This window comes from Taeniopygia guttata, chromosome 13, assembly GCF_048771995.1.
Source record: "Taeniopygia guttata chromosome 13, bTaeGut7.mat, whole genome shotgun sequence".
Classification (NCBI taxonomy): Eukaryota; Metazoa; Chordata; class Aves; order Passeriformes; family Estrildidae; genus Taeniopygia; species Taeniopygia guttata.
The window spans coordinates 1,783,244-1,802,582 of record NC_133038.1 but is presented as its reverse complement, the minus strand read 5'-3'; the positions used below and the strand labels follow the sequence as shown (position 1 = coordinate 1,802,582).

Genomic DNA, 19,339 nt, shown 5'->3' with positions numbered 1-19,339 from the left:
CATGGCCCGGCCGGGCCCGCCCCCGCCGCAGCCCCGCCGGGCCCGCCCCGCCGCCCGCCATGGCCCCGCCGCAGCCCGGCCCCGCCGCCGCCCGGCCCCGCCACCGCCCGGCCCCGCCGCCGCCCGCCATGGCCCGGCCGGGCCCGCCCCCGCCGCAGCCCGGCCCCGCCGCCCGCCATGGCCCCGCCACAGCCCGGCCCCGCCGCCCGCCATGGCCCCGCCGCGCCCCGCGGGAGGAGCCGCGGGCTCCGAGCCGGCCGGCAGCGGGGGCAGCGCAGTGAGCGAACAAGGGGAGCGGCCTCCGCCGCAGCAGCCGCGGCAGAGCGGCCACCGGTCAGGAGCGAGGAGGCTCAGGCACCGCATCGCTCTGGGCAGTGCCCTGGAAGGAGGCTGGAGTGCGGGGTCACCGATCTCTTCTGCCGTGCCTGCAGTGAGAGGACAGGAACTGGCCTAAAGCTGAGATTGGAGCATTCCGATCAGATATTAAAGAAAACCTTTTCACTGTTGCTGCCTGGAGAGGTTCCAGAGGCGCGCTGGGCGATGCGGTTTAGGGGCTGGTCTGGACGGTCTAGAAGGTCTCTTTTAACCTTGATGTTGCCGTGATTTGTGACACCGGCCGGCCGCGGGTGGATTCTGTCGCACCGTGAGCGGGCAGGTTTCATTCCCACCCCACTGAATCAGCCCCGTTCTGTTAATAAAATCATCCCTGGTAGCGGTATGGACATGAGCACCGGGACAATCCAACCCTGGGCCTCTCAAACGAAGCAGATGGCCAAGGCAAGAATGCTCCAATTTATTGTTCACAGTCTTTATTAATAACATCCACCAGGCTTATCTTCAGTAACACTGAAGTTTTACCAGTGCAGTTTCCTTTTTGGACACAGATATACATGACCTCTTGGTTTCCAGAGGAAAAGATAGAGCCAGCAGATAGAGAAATTAATGAAGGGATTACATTCATTACATTGCAGGGATATGAGCTATCTGTCGAAAAATAAGTCTTAAGACTGTCTTTGTTTTATGTTAATTTGCTCTCTAAACCACCCTATTAGGATACTTTGGCAAGCCTCCACCATGATAAATTTTATGCAATCACATAATCCAAACCCCACACAACATACCAGTCCATACCTTATTCAAAGCCCTCCATAGTAATCATATCTAAAAAACCCCATAAATTCTTTATGTAGCCTCAAGTGGAGAGTGTGGAACTAGCAAACATGGTATTAGAAATTTAAATAAACATCAAGACTGGTCTTGCTATTTAGGCAGGTGAGCTGTAGTTCAGAAATTGCATGTTTTTACTTCTGAAAAAAGCATCTTAAAAGGTTACACTAAAAACCTGATTTATTTTTTTAAAAGGACAATTAATACAATTTCATCCAACAGGAATGTGGTAAATAAGTTGTATACACACACAGAAATAGTGAGGTGAGCTTGGAAGTGACTCTAAATCTCACAGAGAATTGTTACTAAGTCAAAACTCAGAGTGAAGTGAATGAGAAAACCAGCACTGAACCCCACTGCCAGAGGTGGGAACAGTCACCTCCATGGGAGTGAAAAATCCTTAAAAACATCTTCATAGTTCATTTTATGGACAGTCAAACTAACGTACCAACACCTCCCTTCACCAGTGTTTGCCTTGCAGTGCCACACACAGACCAATGTGCTGTAAAAACCTTCCCTGATTTACAAATTAGAAACTGTAACACTAATTACATCAAAGTCCATTAAAAATAAGTAAATCAGAGCAGCTTAATAAATACTTTAGTTCATATTTTTTCATACTTGTTCACTTACCACTGGAATCGCCACAAATGTGTTTGTCACAGATTTAGTAGTTCATAAATAAAGTCAATTTTTAGTCATTATTATAAATTACAACCAACACATTCAACAGTTCATTCTTAGGTACTTCTAGTCCATAGAAATCCCCACTTTACCAATAAGTGGAAAATTTTGTCCCTGTTTGAACATCTGAGGTTATTCCTGATGTTCGTGCTCTTGTCCCGGGATGAGCCAGCGGATGCTGTCGGTGCGGATGGTGGCGTACATGACAAAGCCAGCCAGGAACAGCACCGAGAACAGGAGCAGCCAGTCTATGCCCTTCGTCAGAACACTTGGCAGGGGCCCCTCCCAGTCTTCCTCTGTCACAGCCACATCACTTCTGGCTTCTATCCCTAAAAAACAAAGCACTTGGTCAACATCATAATCACTAAATACAGAGAGGCTGCTTCTATCTTGAGCTTTGCTCCTGCTCCCAGACTTAAGGCTCAAACACAGGTAGACTTAAAATTTTGGTGAGATTACCCTTGTCAAATAACATATGCCCAGGATATGATTTACTGATATAAAAACGTAGTGATTTTTATGGGTATTAGCATTAACAGGAGAAGACTTGTTCTGTCCTCCCACAGCACAACCCTGGACAAGTTGTGGGTGTTTTTCAACATGTGGAAATTTAATTTAGAGTGTTTCAGGAACCTCATTTTTGTGCATTTCTGGAAATGCAGATCCAGACAGCACTTCAGTGTGGATTAGGAGAGCTAGCTGGGTGGTAGAGAGAGTTTAATTTATTTCACTCTCAATTGAATCTTTGGGCAGGAGGATAGAGGATATGCTCCATCCTTCTGGCAGCCTCTCTAGCTAAACCCCTGCTCTGCATTCCCCCTGCTCTGTGACAGCACCCAAGGAGCTGAGTTCCTACTCTCACACACGCTGAAATCCAGCTCACGGCAACAACTGATTAAGTGAACCTCTGCTGGGTACTCTCAGGGTCTTTATGACATTCATTTTAAAGAACACACACAGGGACAGGAAAGCCCAATTTGGACCTTAAAGCCAGCCTGTTCTTCCCACTAGCAAACCAGGCCTGATTTACACACCTGTCTGGTTAAAGATGAAGTCTTTCAGGGTTTCCAGAGTTCTGTCTGTATGATTAAACCTAGCCATAGGTTTAGCACCTTGGAAAAGGAGAATATTTGGTACAGCCACTGTTCCAAATCTAGTTGATAAACTACAAAAAGAAAAAACAAAGTATGAAGGAAATTAAATCTTCCAGAGAAAGAAATAAAGACAGTCACAATACCGAAAGTGTCAGTTTAACTAAATAAAATTGTCAGTCTGTATAGGGAAAAAAGGTCACTCCTGTTTTTAAAACTCAAAGCTAACAGAAATGATCTGCAGCTAGAGCATAGGGAGTGTGAGTTACCTGCTGTGCTGGGATGCATCCAGTGCCAGGAAGCGAAGAGTTGGAAATGCTCGGGGCAAAGAGTTAAAATGAGGTGCCAGGCTGGCAGAAAAGCGGCACCATGGTGTGTAGAACAGGACCAATGTACAGTCACTGCTGTTTGGGTTCAGGAACTCCATGAGGTCCTTGGAGAAAGCATGAGAACAAACATGGACATTGCATATTTTACAGGGTTAAATTCTGTGTAGGGATGCAGCATTCAGCAATCGATTACATACTTGGCAATATTGATCAAGCAGCTGTACCTTTAGAAACAGGTGGAGAATTGTATATAACCTTTTTTAAAGGTTGTTTTAAAAGTTTATTACTTAAAAATATACATATACATAACCAGTACAAGAAAAGATCTGGCACTAATTGCCATTAACGATTTCCAAGAGAAACACCAGTCCACAGAGCAGAAGAGCTGGCAGTGCCCTGCAGACACAGAGATAACAAACACAGGCACATGAAACGAGCCGTAACTCAATTTTTTTTCCGGCCCAGAATGGCCCAAAAAGCCTCCTTGCGCAGTCATCTATTTTCCTCGGTAGAGCCGAGGACGTTACACAGGGAAATTCACTGAGTCAAGCACTGAAAGCAACAGGCTGACGGGGCACCCTCAGGCGCTCACACCAACGCCGGGCCGTGCGCGGCCACCCGCCTACCTGGGACACGTTCAGGATCTGCAGCGTGAAGCGCTCGATGCCCGTCGTGTTCCTCTCCTCGCAGTTCACCTTGGGAGCCTTGGCGCCGTCGGTGCCGTTCTGTTCCTCAGCGGGCAGCACGGCCTCCAGCACCGGCTGCTCCCGGGCCTGGGCGGCCGCGGGGCCGCTCCCCGCCGGCCCGCACGCATCGCCCGCCCCATCGCAAACCCCCGCGGGGCCGCCGCTCGCCTCGGCCGGCACCGCCGACAGCAGCACGGGCTGCTCGGCCAGCGCCCCGCTGCCCAGCATCGCGTCCGCCATCTCGGCCGTGCGGTACCGCACCGGCTCGGGGCCGCCCGCGCTCCGCTCCGCTCCTGCGGGGAGAGAGGCACGGAGGGGGGGTCAGCGCCGCGCCCCGCCCGCCCCGCGCACCCACAGCCCCCCGGCCGCACCTGCGGGAAGGGTCGCTCCGAGCCAGGCCAGCGCCAGCAGCAGCCGCCACATCCTCACCCACAGCCCCGCGGCCGCCGCCGCGTCTCCCCGGACAACGAGCGCTTCCGCCGGATCCCCGCGACACTTCCAGTTCCGCTGGCCCCGCATGCCCCGGGGAGGGCTCTCGGCTCCCGGGGTGGGACAGCGGAGCGGGGCTGGGCTCCGCTCCTGTCAGCTACGACGCGGGTGGGTTTAACCGAGTTTCCTCGCCGCCCCGCCGAGCCCCGCGTTGGGAGTGTTCAGCCTGCAAAAGAGAAGGCTTCGAGTGACCTGATTACGGCCTCCCAGTACCTGAAGGGAATTTATAGGGAGGATGGGACAAGACTATTTACAAGCGCGTGTTGTGACAAGACAAGGAAGAATGGTTTAGATTAGATATTATGGAAAAATATTCTTTACCGAAATTATTTTCAGAAAAACTTTACTGTGAGCATGGTGCGCCCCTGGCACAGGCTGCCCAGAGCAGCTGTGGCTGCCCCATCCCTGGAAGTGTTCAAGGCCAGGCTGGACGAGGCTTGGAGCAACCTGGGATAGTGCAAGGTGTCCCTGCCCGTGGCAGGGGTGTGGAACAAGATGTTCTTTAAGGTCCCGTCCAACCCAAACCATCCCAGGATTGTGACCCCGCCTTGCAGGGCTGAGCCCGCACGGTGACCGGAGCCGCTGCCCGGGCCGGCTGTCGGGCTGCTGCAGGCATTTCACTCTTGATTTAAATTAGTTCAGGTCGGAAATTCTTGCAGCGAACAAGTGCCATCCCATGGCTTCGGCGGGCTGCTGTGACTGAGCAGTGATGCCTGTAACTCAAAGCCTGCTCTGGTACAAGCCCCAGCACTTCCCACAGCCTGGCAAGGATTTGCCTGCTCCCACCCTCGTTAGGGAAGCACGGTCCCGTCTGGGAGTTGTTTGCACACAAACTGTGCCTTAACCTACAGCACGCTGGGGTAAGAGTAAAAGGCAGCAAACCAAAGGCATATTTTTAAAACTAAAGAAAAGTTCTTGTCCAGCAGCTTATCAACCAAAGCTCCCAAGCAGAAAGGCAAGACAAATACTCCCATATTCCTTTTTAGGAAATTGTATTTTTCGTGTTGCAGAATTAGTTTTTACTTTATTTCAGTTTAATAGTGAAGCCTCAAGACTCTTTGGGACATTTTGAAAATGAACACATTACTTCAAGTGCTGCTATCTTTTTAAACACATTTCCTTAAAACTGCCAGCAGTGCACAATGAGATTTTGCCACAGCTCTGCATCTGTCAAAAACTGATAGTCATGACTGAGGGAAGCATGAACCATGCACATGGGAAAAGGGCAGGAAAAATCAAGTAATTGTGTATAAATGAAGATGGGGGTCACTTATTACCGAAACTGGACGTTTAGCTTTGTTTTTACTCAGGTGTACTTCTCCAACTGTGTCATTCCTTACAGCACACATTTTCTTGCTTGAAGCTTTTTCTTTCAAAGTCAAATTTGCATAAGCACTAATAATGAGAAGATAATAGTCTAAAAATAGAAAACATGAGGTTTGCACATAGAGGGAAAATGTTTAATTAGATCAGCTGATACGGAACAAGCCTGAAAGCAAAAGCACAAAGGGAATCCAAACCAGTGCAGACTAGCAAAGAACAAGCTGCCTCATTCCCCCTTCTCTTTATGTTTTAGTCAAAACAGCATTTTCAACTTGAAAACACTTTCTTACTGTGAATTTAATCCTAACATAATCTCCTTCCTGCCATAGCACAAATATTCCTGGAATACAGGGATAAATATGTCTTACTCATCACAGAATAATGAATTATGACCACCATTCCATGAAAATTTTATTTATGAGTACTTTCAGTTTGATTTCCATGTGCAACAGAGGAAAAAGTTAGCAGTTGACTATTTATCCATACAGGGTTGTAGCTCCTGTCCTCCCCTTTTCTCCACTTTGAGTGAAAGAAAAAGTACAATTAAGTTAATGTCACATTGTTTTCAATTCATTAAAAAATAAGCAACATTCTTCTATCTCCTGACACTGGCAACTCACAGTCTTTTTGCCTTAATGCAAATATATGTAACATGTCTGTAACAAGCAGGTAACGCTGTCAACTGGCATCTTCAACCAGAATTTAAAAGGTATTAAAAAAGAAAAAAAACCAGGGAAAAACAGCTAGGTCTTAAAGTATTAACTTTATTAATAAATATACATCCATATGATGATGTAAATACAGATCATGAACACTACTCCATTCCCATACACATAATTGCACACGAGTAGCTCAAGTTCATGGACATAAAAACATACACAGTATCTAAATCAGGCTTTTTACAGCAGAGGACAGGGTGCTGATAGTAGTTATTTAACAGATTACTGTTACCCCCAAAGTAAACCTGTGGAAAAGCAAATGATGAAAGATTGAAGGAACAGAAAGTGGTTCAAATTTCAGAATACAGTTTCTTCTATTTCAGAAAAAAGTCACAAGGAGAAAGGTCTAGTCTTATAATAATAAGTCATAAATATATGTAGCAGTGTTAAACTATATGCATTAAAATAGAGAAGAATGAACTTTTTGTAATCAGAAATGAAGTTTGCAGTTCCAAGTATTTATGATTGTTATCAGCTGTTTTAACTGTCAACTCTAAGGGTAGTGTGAAACATTATTATACATATAACAAAGAACAGCAGAGCCACAGCTAATGAAACCATTGCACAAATGACTTCACATTGCTCTGCCTTTTAAAGCTCTTCAAAATGGGGGAGGGAGTTAAATTCTCATCTGAATTACTCAGTGTAATTGTAATTCCAGGTAATTCTCTTCACAGATACATCACTTTTCACTGACAAGGCTTGGTTGTGTCCTGACTGAACATTAAGATCCTTCAGACAAAATGCAAATATATTCATTCAGAAGAGAAATCTTTAATGGCTCTAGTTAATTTGATTACTTTAAACTAAATCCAAGATATAAAGAACATTGCTTTAATGACAAAGCTAAGTGCTGATTTTAAAAATACCATCTTTGATACCAAAGTCAGCTGCTGATGGTATCTGATTTTTTTCTGCCAAAATATGATACTAGTATCTTGAATCTGCCCAGTGCAAGACTTTATAGTAGCAAAATTATTTGGTTTTAAAGTTTAAGTAAATTTAATCAAGAAAATGAATAGTAGTTACTATATGTATCTTAAACAGTGAACTTTATAGCATCATTAAGGAATAATAGCAAGCTAATACATTTCATTTATGTATAAATAAGACATTAGAAACTTGATAATTAAAAGAAATTATTAAAACCTAAACTTGACATGTCGGTCTTCTGAACAGTGTTAACACACAACAGTGATCCTAGCTTATGAATAGCTGAATTATGATATATAATATAAAATAAGCAATTTACCTTACAAGTAATGTTTTCATACTATGGGGGGAAAATGCCAGTTTTCCCATTGGTACTAATAAAGTTTAGGCATTAACATGCTGTTTGTTTCAGTGTTTCTCATGGAAAAAAAAAAATGTTGAAAAAAGCACAATGTATTCTGCAGAGTATACACAGAAGAACAGAAGTATTTGAAAATTCCATTTCTAGTCACTTTGAATCTCCTCTTTTTTTTTCCCCTTCACTACATGGCACCAGTAAACTCTAGTCAGATATAAAATAAAGTAGAATTAGGAAATACCAGCAGTGCACTTCTGATCTCCTTCCTAAATCCAGAGAGCCAAGCAGCACAGTGAAGGCTCTCTGAACACTTTTCTATTTGATGCTCATAATTTCACAACTGACAACATTAATTAGTTTTTAGTGGGATTATATTTCATCTGATATAATTAATAAACACTGTAATGAACAGAAATTGCTTAGGTGATTTCATTATTTCATCAGCATACGTGAATACAAATTATACTAGCAGAACAGCAATACATCTGCATTATCTCCTGACACACAGCACAGCACCATTGAGTGGATGCACAAGTGAGGAACGGACAGGAGCAAACAGGATCAACAGGAGGAGGTAAGGAGTGGAGTTTCTCCAAGGTACAGTGGTGACATGCAACACGTTCCTTGCCAGCGAGGTGTGACACTCCTGCAGTTACACATTCAGCTGAAGAGGACTGCTTGCCCAGCTGAGTTCAGGAAAGAACTTAAAGCAGTCTTTTGTTGAAAAATTATCTGATTAAAAACAGCCAATAAAACACAGATCCTGAGGGTGCATGAACTCACATTAGCATTTTGCACGTGTCAGAAGTTACATCTTCTGAGAGAGACTGCTAAATTTCAGACTTGCGAGTTTGCTGAGGAACAGAACGTACAACTGGATTTCAGAGCTTCAGCATGAAGAAACTATTCCTTAGTAGCAATTTAGCTGCCATTAGTTCATCTACTGACTAAGGAGCCATCCAGTATAAGTTGAGGTTCATTGTCTTAGTTGCCAGTCCATACACAGTTCCCCCAAAACAATTCAACACACCTATTGTAAAGTACAGCAAAAGTCCAGCTCAATATGTGTTAGGCATCACTGGAACACCTGAAGGCTTGCTGCTTTTTTCCTGACAAAAAAGGTATGAGACATGACATCTGTTTCTTAAGTTGTCATCACTGAAATCAAGAGGTCTAGTCAAAATGACAGCAGGCCAGAATAGCATTTATGTTAACAAAAATGACCATCGTTACCCATTCAGCATAGGCTCAACCCAAATTTTATTCTCCCCCAAATCTGCAAAATCTACATATTCCCCCTCCCCGGGTATTTCAAGCTACAAATATATAATAAAGTCATTTTATATGTGAAATTACTTAAATGTAAACTTTCTTCCAGATTAAAAAAAAAAAAAAAAAAAAAAAAAAAGAAAATTAATTTAGAATTAACACTATTAACACTGAGGACTAATTTTTTTTTTTCTTTTGAAGTCTGGATTAAAGTATTTTACACAATCACACTCACACATTCTCCCACACTTAAAAAAAATTACACACATCCAGTTGAAAAATGGAACATTTCTTTTGGGAGGAGGGGAGGTTTTAGTTTGAGTCAAGAAAGTATTTATAGTTAACCAACAACATTTTTTTCTGGCTTGCATGCATAGATGAATTACTCTATATCTGGGATCTAGCAGTGTAGTAAACTGCATCCTGTTTGCATCAGCTATACAGTTTGCTTTTATAAATTATGAAAATGGTGTCCTTTGGTAGATATATAAGCTTCCATAACTTAAATATAGTATAAATGCCTAACAATGAAATAACTATTTCCAGGAATATCTGGCAAAACTGAGTCTAAAAATTTGGCAACAGTGTCTATTTAAAAAGTTTAATTTGTAAACATTATAGGTTATTACTTTAAAAGCATTAAACTGTCACCATCTAAGCACAGATTTGAAAGGCAAAAGCCAGCGTAAATAGCTATTTACAGATTTAAGAACATATTGTTTAATATTAATCAAGTGCCTAACTAGAATGAACAGTACTTAATTTCTTACAAAATTTTTCAAATTCCAAAGAATTATTTGTGGTTTGGTACATGTATTACTAGGCATTTCAAAATTACCCAGCAGAATCCTGTAACAGTGTAACTAAAGGAACAGCTCTCACCTAATGGCAAAGTAACTTGTCTTTGTAAGCGCTGTGAAGCTGTAACACACTGTACAAATGATCAGGTTTCTTTAATATCTTCCAAAATATTTCTGGAGCATTAGTTGAAATTCACTTAATGCTACAACTCCAGAAATAAAAGTCACTGGAAATCACTTTAGGAGAAAAGGTTGGGTTTTTTTTTTTATTTTTGGTTTAAGATTTAAGTATATTTTAAGTATATCTGAGGTCTGGAGAAGGTCCTGCAGAACTGGAAAATGTGGCTTGCCACTTTATCAATTTTTCTTACCAAGTAAGAACTTTACTGGCTAAGTTGCTTATTGTGGGATAGGCCACATCATGAACCATCCAGCCAGCTAATATCTGTCCTCCTTATTTCAATTATTTAATGTATAACATACATACAGATTTATGTGAAACTGAATTTAAAACTAGGGACATGAACATTACTTAAGTATTGACACCAAGGCATAATGTATCATTTTAGACTTCCTTATAAATTATGGTTTTAAATCAATAGAAGCTGCTTTAAACCAAAGCCTTCCCAACATTCTGTGAAAGTTATTAATTGCACCTGTAGGTTATGGCATCATTGGAATAAAATCTAGAAGCTCAGACTTAAGCAAACATTACAAGAAAACTCAAGAAACATGCCCCAAATCAGCATAAAGCAGATTAGTAAGGAGTTACTCATTCCCTCCCTTCATTCATTAGGCTGTTTGATTTTGCTGCTAGTTTCACCAGCAGCATGTACTCCTCTGTTATGCACCATAGGGTAAGGAAAAGCTGCACTGCCACAAGTATAATTTAGATTTGCAAGCCGTGATAGAGCTTTAATGCTACCTGGAGGTCTGCCTGGGCTGACTTTGTATCCTGCTGCTTTAGTTGTACCCAAGGGTCTGCCTGGACTTGTCTTAAATCCAGCTGCTTTGGTGGTCCCCAGGGGTCGACCTGTGCTGGTTCGGTACCCTGCTGATTTCGTGGTCCCTGACGGCCTTCCACGTTTCCCGGAGCGGTTGAGGTTTTTCTTTTTCTTTAGTTCATCTTTTGTCTCTATATTCCTGCCACTTGTGGTCTGCAAGTGGGGGTCGTTCAAGGCATCTTGTCTCTGGCAGGCAATGGGTTTGTGGCTGACTGCGTGGCTGTACTTGCTCTGCTGTGTGGCGTAGAGGTCAAACTGATCCGCAGCCCTCACATTGTCTTCGTTCAGGCAAGAGCTCTTGCCGGTCCCACAGAAAGCTGGATTACTGCTGGCAACAGGGTGCATCATTTTCTACCAAAAACAGGAGAGGGAAATACATATCAATAGATCATAATACTGCAATGTTCCATAAAAGAGAACCTTTCAAAAGCTACCTCTGTTTCATTAATTAGTCCAAACTACTTTGTCTATTTTTAGTAAACAGTATTGATGTCGGTAAATTAATTTTGAAATGAGTTTTATTAAGCCTTCACTTGAGGTTCTGCACAGTAACCTTTACACATAGTTAAAAAGGAGAGTTTAAACCACATATTATTCACGTAGGTATAATTAGGGACAAACTGTGTTAAAAAACTGAACAACAGCATTTCAGAAACCAAGACCTACAATATTTGCTCGTCTATGATTCCAAAAGCTTTCTAACCAAGTATCATTTTAGTTGTTCTATCTCTAAGATTAATATGTGGCTCAGCTGGAAGACAAACAAAGATATGTTATAACTCTCTTGGTATAATAGATACAGGATCCTAAAGATTTTTTTTGTTTGCTTAACTGCAGCAAAAGAATAAAGTGCAAATCAGTTTTCTTATTTCATGTCACAATTAATGTCGAAGAAAGAAACACGAGGCATTTGGCAACACAATGGTGCCGTAGTCGGGCAAGCAGAGGGATGAAATGAATTTGTAAGAAAAGAAAAGAAGTACAAGATGCTGGATTGCAGAAATGCCACTGCTGTCCTAGTTAGGAGAGCACGTACAAGCTAGTAGCAATGCCAGCACTGAGATATGTTGACATTGATAGCATTGCCAACAACTCCGGGAAATAAAGCAATTACATCTTCCATTCAACTGGTTCTACAACTTAAATAAGCTGCAAATACTCAAAGTCTAAGATAATAATATTTAGCCAGGCTGAAGACAATATTAAGCCAATAAATAATTTGGCCCTTCAGAGTATTTCTATGTCTTACAGCCACACTTAAGACTCCAAAAATGTCTTCCCATGTTAAATTTCTTAAGTAGATAAAGTCTGGAAGATTTATTATCGTTTCCCTACAATAGTTCTGGAATATCACCTACAGCAACATAATTTAAACTCTACCATTGATTACTGAATTTATTTGGCAGTTACAAATGTTTCCTGCCAGCCAGAGAGAAAGCACACAGCACAGTCTATTTACCCTGGAGTAAATCCCCGTGCTTTTTTCTCCTGATTACAAAGGATACATTCCCTGTTGGAACACTCAATCTACCCTGGCTTGTCAAGTGCACATTACAGTGTGCATTACTCTTGTGCAAATATATGATTATGGGTTTATGTCAAATAGTGAAATTATGACAGTAATATAGTTTAAATATTAGATGTTCTAGCAGAGATAATCCAAGTGCTACAATCCTGGTGCATTGCATGGGGTACAGTAGAACAAAAGTGAAAACACTGTTATTGCAGCTGTTAACGTCCAAGCCAAACAACTAAGAATAGTTTGCAAGCCTGCACTTAGCAAAGGACAAAGGAAATAAGCTCAGGTCAGGAGACCAGACAGAAGGTCTTATCTGTGCAGCAATACAGAAGGAAGCTTAGTGTTTTCTACAACTCACAGTCAAAAAATGCTACCTTTCTTTAACCCCACTAAAAAAGTGCCTGCAATTAGCACAAAAAATACCTGAGATTTTTCATGATCTGTAACTGCAAACAGGAGGGTTCTATAATGTTCTTTTGCTGCAGAGAGTGTAAAGCCCAGCAGCTCTGAAAGGCTCTTCAGCTGTTTGTTGATCTACTAGAGTGGTGACCAGCATTCTTGTCTCAGTACTCATTTTAAACACAGAATACTGGCTTTGGCCCCAAAAAACTGCTCCAAGCTCAATTGCCACAAAGAAGGATCAGCTGAGCTGCCCAGTATCCAAGGAACACAGAAGAGCTGGGAGAAGGCACTAGATAAAAGCAGGGGCTCCTGGTATTTCTCATGAAACCAACCAGGCTCACGCTCACTCCTGTGTTACATTCTTATTCTCTGCTTCTTCTCCTCATTACACTTGGGGGGATTTTTCCATCCATCTTTCTGGGGGAGAGCCATCACAAGCACTCCTAGACAGTGAATATATTCTGCTGTGGCTGATGAATGCTGGAGCTTCATCACCATATGCATGTGCTTTGTGTCTACTGCAATACCACTGACAAACACTGACTTCACACACAAGCCCTGGCTGATGATACTTTACCTTCCATCTGGCAACAGCCAGCGTTACTGGAATGGATGAATGAAGAAAGACAGTACAAATCAGTAACTGTTTAAAATTTCTTTCTAGAGGAAGCATAACAAAACCCCCAATCTCAGTGGAAGATTGCCAATAGGATTTTTAAAATGCATTTCCCCCCCCCAAATTTTTCAACAAACCATGCAAATTTCAAGTAGTAGCCAAGATTCCTCTTTTATCTTCTTTAAGACTTTTTTTGAGAAGTTTTTAAAAGGAAATCTGTAATCAAGCTTAATTGCCCTAGCATGGAATCTCCAGCATAATTTTCCTTCATTCACATTACAGTAGGGAATAAAAGAATGTAGAGAGTCTATCTGTGGAGTGGAAGCAGGTTTCTTGGCAGGGAGATATACAGTATAAAAGAAAATTGGAATAAAATGCAAAGCTATGCCAATTGAAAAATTACAGTCTAGCTAAACTGTATAGCTAAACACATACAACTTTGTGTGCAATCATTCTTGAATAAAACCCTCCAAAAAGTTTCCAATAAGATAGAACTTTCTCATTTTAAACCTGTAAATAGACATGTAAAATATTTGCAACAGTTTACTTAAATCAGTTTTTAAACTGATTTAACTGACTGGCTCTGAATATCGCTGTATCAACAGTTAAGATCAGGCACTGCAACAAGGAAATTAAGTTGTATTTCAAAAAGATTTGCTGGAAAGTGACTATGGAGGATTTTCTGTAAGGATCTTTTAGTGCCTAGTAATTTAGATCCATACAAGTGCTGGGGAAGGGAGGAGGCACTGGATAAGCTGGTTTTGGGAAAGGAGAAGCAGCTTCTCACGCAACGAAGCACAGAAGTTCCACCACTGCTAGAAAGAAACAGGACAATCCAGCTGGGACCCACAAAGCTTTGCTACAGGGGGATGTCTGGACATGGTCATGACCCCAACTCGTATCCCTGAAATACAGCTTAGCATACAGGTCTAGCTCAAAGCTGCTAAGGCTCCTCCTATTGTTATGGCCCATCTCTCTCTCCAGGCTTTCCTCCTGCAGGAAATTCCCATTCATGACCTGTTCACCACACAAAACGGTAATATCAAAGCTACTCAAATCACATTACATAAAAACATCCTCCTGGGCTGTGATGTGATGCCATCTTTGGCTTTCAAACATCATACCTTGCCTTCTTCACGGGCATGACTTAGCTGCCAGTGTAGACAAGATGAAACCTTTGATAAGCAGAGAAGTTCACAAGGCCTCCCAGAACAGGCACTTGCTCAGTAGTTATTTTATACTGAGTACTGGACCTGAGACCCATTATCTGCCCTGAGCAGAATAATCAGCTCCAGCACAAGCAGCAACTGCCTTCTGTGGCCTGGTGAGTGCCAGAACAGACCTGACTCAGCAAGTGCCTCTGACTTCTGCTAAAACACACCTGAATCACACCAAAACTGCATAAAGCTCGAAGTCCACCTATATTACAGCTTTCCAAATGATGAACACCAGGAAGGGTAAACTCCTCACACCAACAGAGACAATTTTGCTTTTAATGAGGGTTAGTATACAATACCCACTCGTTTTTCTGAGGTTTTTCACTGCTGAGCTTGCAATAGTTTCCACAGTATCAACGGGGCTGTGGGAGGCTGTAGCAGCACATTTTCATTATCATGCAACACATACAAAGTATGTGACTCGCTACTTAACAGCACCAGCAGCCACAAGCATCATTTGTGCAGAGCTCTCTGAAGGTCACTGTGGCCAGTGACGGCCGCGGGAGCGCACACAGGCCCGGCTCTGTTCAGGGTCCCTCATAAAGGACACTCTGTGCTGAGCTCCAGGCCCCGCAGTGTCACAGGGCTCCTCTGCTTTGTAGGGGGCGTGAGCAGCAACAGCAGCAGGAGGAATATTTTCCCTTTCAAGACCACAACAGAAATATGGTGTCAGTTCTCTTCTTCTCTCTCAGGACAGCGTGTGTGAGAAATCCTTTCATCACTCACTAAGAATTCTATCAATTTAAATGTTTTTCACATGTCCTTTTTATTGTCAGCTCCTTTTCTACACATTAACTCTTGCTAATGCAGGGCCTTACTCAGTTTTTAAAACTCTGTAACTGCTTGCTTTCACAAAGATACATCTTACCTGGAGTACTCACATAAATGTAAGTATTTAAAAGATACTAAGTATTAAATTCTATCAGTGGCACAACATACACTGTAACACCTGAATGTACAACTGAAATCTTAACTTGTGAAGTTTGATAACCAGCTTTTCTACACTGTGCTTATGAAGCCCTTTCTGCAGTTGGTGCATAATGTGTATTTTCTCACTGTTTGACATCAGATAAAATGCCAAAATAGAAGAAATAATTTCTTCACAGCAGTGACTTCCTAGAATTACTGCATGACAACATAAGACTGCAAATCAAGAGACAACATAATTTTAGAATTTTGGTTATTCTTAGAAATTAAGAGTTCTCCAAGCAATACAACTTACAAGTATGGTCCTTCCCCTGATGACCCAGAGTCATTTTCTTATATGACAGAGGTTAAGAGAAGAGTTATTTGGAGCTGAAACACCCACCCCCTTCAAATTCCCCTTCCCCAGACGTGCTAGGCAGAGTGGGAGCCTCCCCCACCAGCATCTGTGCCTCCTGCTCCTCACCAGAGAGCTGCAACCTGGGTGTGGTCTCTGTGCCCCCGGGAGTTCAAGTCTTTTGACTCAGACACCCCAGGAGAAAGAAAGCTCTCCAAAGCCTAAGCACCAGCTTTGTATTACAGACAAAGCTCAACTGCTCTCACAAAGAGTTGACGTTGGCAAGCACCACTAGGCTAAGTGTAAAGTAAACTGAACTTTTAGGCTTCACTCATTATTTGATTGCAAAACCAGGCAAACAAGTAATTGTTAGGCTTCCTAACCCTAAAAAACAAATAACCCAAACCCAAGGGCAGAGTTTCACTAGATGCTAACATTAGCAAAGATGTCAGCTGACTTTTTCCCACCCCAAAATTAAGATCATATATGATGACAATGATGATGAACAGGACGTCTTGAAAGGCTTAAGACAGCCTCACAAAAATTAAGATGGCATAAATGATTTAATTATCTGTGTACCCCAGCCACACTGACACAACTGACAGTTTGGTTTCATAATCAACAGAAAAACCACTCTGAATCCGCCCTTCTGAACAGGACAATCTTGCCCTTTCCTCTTCTTCCACATTCCCACTCCTTCTGCCAACACTAACTATTGTGCAAGACCAGGACAAATCAACACCAGGGATCTGATCCAGGTGAAAACTAATCCAACAAGAAAGCAAAAGCAACAGTGTGTAGGCACGGGGGCAAGAGAGTAACAGAAACCCACATTTCCATTAGCACAGAGACAATGCCAGGTCAGCCTAAGCCACATTACTCACTGGCTGCCACTGACCCCACTCCCTGGTACTGTTACTTTAAAAAAATAACAAGATCTCAAAAAGATGGCCTTAGTGGACTTCAGAGACCTGGATGACAGGCATGACAAGTCCCAAAGACAGCACCGGGAATGGAGGTTGCAGAAAAATCCCAGAGCTGGGGATGGAGCAGCTCAGAATCGAGGCAGCCATTAGGCCAGACAGACTGGCTTAGAAGAGTGAGGCGAAACTGCACCCTCATTATTCTGTGGTTCTGCAATTACCAAACTTCAAGGCAAACCACATGCATATGAATGATGGAGCAGGTAGAGGTGGATCTTTATAAAGAAAGGATTATTAGTGTTTGTGAATTGTCCATTCTCCTGAAGGGGCTATTCCCAAAAGGAATAGCCTTTTGGGAATTGGAGCAGTCCTCGCCATAGCCTAGAACAAGGGCTTTGAGGAGCTGGAGATGCTTATTCATCTCTGTGGGTGTTCTCGCCCACTGTTCTTCTCCCCAGGGCTGCAGCCTCCAACAATAGCTCCAGAGGTAAGAGGTGCTCATTCATCTCAGTGGGTGTTCTCACCTACCCTCTCTTTTGCCTAACCTGCTACCACAAAAGGACTTTCAAGCTTAAGAGACGGATCCAGCATCTCCTTCCTGATGTGCATTTTCACACTGCTTCTCTGTGACCAGGCCATGCAGAAGGCTCTGGGCACCTGTCCACACACCCCAGAAGTGCAGATGTGTTCTGAACACCTGTCCACACACCCAAACGCAGCCACAGCAGCATCCTTGTGTGAGACTGCTGAAAGACAAAGTCTACTTGTTAAATCTGTTCAACAATGGCCAATGGAAAAACATGTTGGATTTTTTTTTTTTATTTAAGACTGCATCTTAAATATGAGGGGTATGGATACAGACACACACACATACACACAAAATTCTAAGAGAAACTGCGGCATCTGAAGACTGAAATAGAAATAAACCATAATTTAAGAAAGATTCTAACAGAGTGCCCCTCCTATCCTTTCATTTTACACAAATAAAAAGCACATGGATCAAAATAACTGTGAATCCAGGGAGAACTGCACAAAAATTTAATGTGCAACTATTCAGTAATTAATTACACCAGAAGGACTATGCACAAACAAGAATGCACTAAACTATCCGTAAGTGAACACGAGAACACACAGCACTGACACATGTTGTATCAGAAGGCAAAGAGGCACAGAAGGGACAGAGTGAGGCTCTCCAGGTACCCCGATGTGCAGGCGAGAAAGGCATCCGCTACTCAGGTGTGTCAGGAAATACATCCACGGGCTGTGGGCACACACCCAGATGCCCCACGCGAACGGGATGTGCTCTAAGTAAACAGCCCCGCACGCAGCTGGAACAGGGGGAAGGAACAATTCCCGGCCGCAGGCTGGAGAGCAGGAGGGCCCAGCCCCACCTGGAGCGGCCAGGGGCCGGCTGAGGGGACAAAGGGGCGGCACACCTGCCTCGCCTCGGCCGCAGCGGGGCCGGCCTGGCGCGTCCCTGTCCCGTGTGGGGGGCGCGGGCCGGGCCGGGCCGGGCGGGCGTGGACAGCGGGGCAGGCGGCCATGGCGCAGCTCCCCCCGCACGGCCCCACGGGGCCCGGGCCCCGCACCCCGGGCCGAGGAGACCGCGGGATCGCCCTCGGCAGCGGGGAGGGAGCGGAGCGGGGAGAGGAGAGGAGAGCCCCGCTCCGCTCCCCTCCCCCGCCGGCCGCGGCTCCATCTTGCCCGCCCGCCGCCTCCCATCGCGCGGAGCAGGGGCCGGGGGCAGCGGGCCCGACCCGCACCTACCTGAGAAGCTCGGGGCGGCGGCGGGCGGAGCGGCCGCCTCCCCACACCGCGCCGGGCGCTGCAGGGAGGGGACGGGCGCAGGGAGGGAGCGGCGCTGCGGCGGGCGCGGGCGGCGGGGCGGGCGGGGCGCGCTCCCGAGCGGGATCGCGCTGCGGGGGCGCGCGCGGGGCGGGGCCGCCGAGGCCCCTCCCGCCGCCGAGGGTCGCGGCCGCGCGGCCGCCGCCATTTTGTGGGGCGGGCGGAGGTGAGTCCGTGAGGGCACCGGGCATGGCCCTGCACACCCCTGGAACCGAGTCCGTGAGGGCACACGGGCATGGCCCTGCACACCCCCGGAACCGAGTGCGTGAGGGCACCGGGCATGGCCCTGCACACCCCCGGAACCGAGTCCGTGAGGGCACACAGGCATGGCCCTGCACACCCCCGGAACCGAGTCCGTGAGGGCACCGGGCATGGCCCTGCACACCCCTGGAACCGAGTCCGTGAGGGCACACGGGCATGGCCCTGCACACCCCCGGAACCGAGTGTGTGAGGCACCGGGCATGGCCCTGCACACCCCCGGAACCGAGTCCGTGAGGGCACACGGGCATGGCCCTGCACACCCGTGGAACCGCGTGCGTGAGGGAACACGGGCATGGCCCTGCACACCTCTAGGGGCCGAAAGGCATTACTGGTGCTTCCATCACTACCGTTTGGATAGAGGAGTGTGGCATCTTCTGTGCCAAAAGTACACACACAGGCTCACTTGGGGTGAAAAACACCTCTGGGATCACCGAGCCCAACCT

The 19,339-nt window shown here is 44.8% G+C and overlaps 2 protein-coding genes across 3 annotated transcripts; both read right to left on the bottom strand.

Annotated features, from left to right (window-relative positions):
• Positions 1–1,656: 1,656 nt before the first annotated feature.
• TXNDC15 (thioredoxin domain containing 15) lies at positions 1,657–4,491 on the bottom strand. The gene is made up of 5 exons (XM_030283923.4): positions 4,329–4,491; positions 3,898–4,250; positions 3,212–3,375; positions 2,886–3,016; positions 1,657–2,180 (listed from the first exon to the last, which is right to left on the bottom strand). Exons 1-5 carry the CDS (start codon positions 4,474–4,476, stop codon positions 1,984–1,986), a joined length of 993 nt encoding a protein of 330 aa, XP_030139783.4. The 5' UTR covers positions 4,477–4,491; the 3' UTR covers positions 1,657–1,983.
• Positions 4,492–6,513: 2,022 nt separating this feature from the next.
• Positions 6,514–18,693, bottom strand: C13H5orf24 (chromosome 13 C5orf24 homolog). 2 transcript variants are annotated; one of them, XM_030283715.4, is made up of 3 exons: positions 18,558–18,693; positions 10,774–11,203; positions 6,514–8,888 (listed from the first exon to the last, which is right to left on the bottom strand). In XM_030283715.4, exons 2-3 carry the CDS (start codon positions 11,198–11,200, stop codon positions 8,848–8,850), a joined length of 468 nt encoding a protein of 155 aa, XP_030139575.1. In that variant the 5' UTR covers positions 11,201–11,203; positions 18,558–18,693; the 3' UTR covers positions 6,514–8,847. The 2 variants fall into 2 exon arrangements, with proteins under 2 accessions (XP_030139575.1, XP_030139574.1); XM_030283714.4 differs by lacking the exon at positions 6,514–8,888 and having other exon boundaries at positions 10,132–11,203.
• Positions 18,694–19,339: the final 646 nt, after the last annotated feature.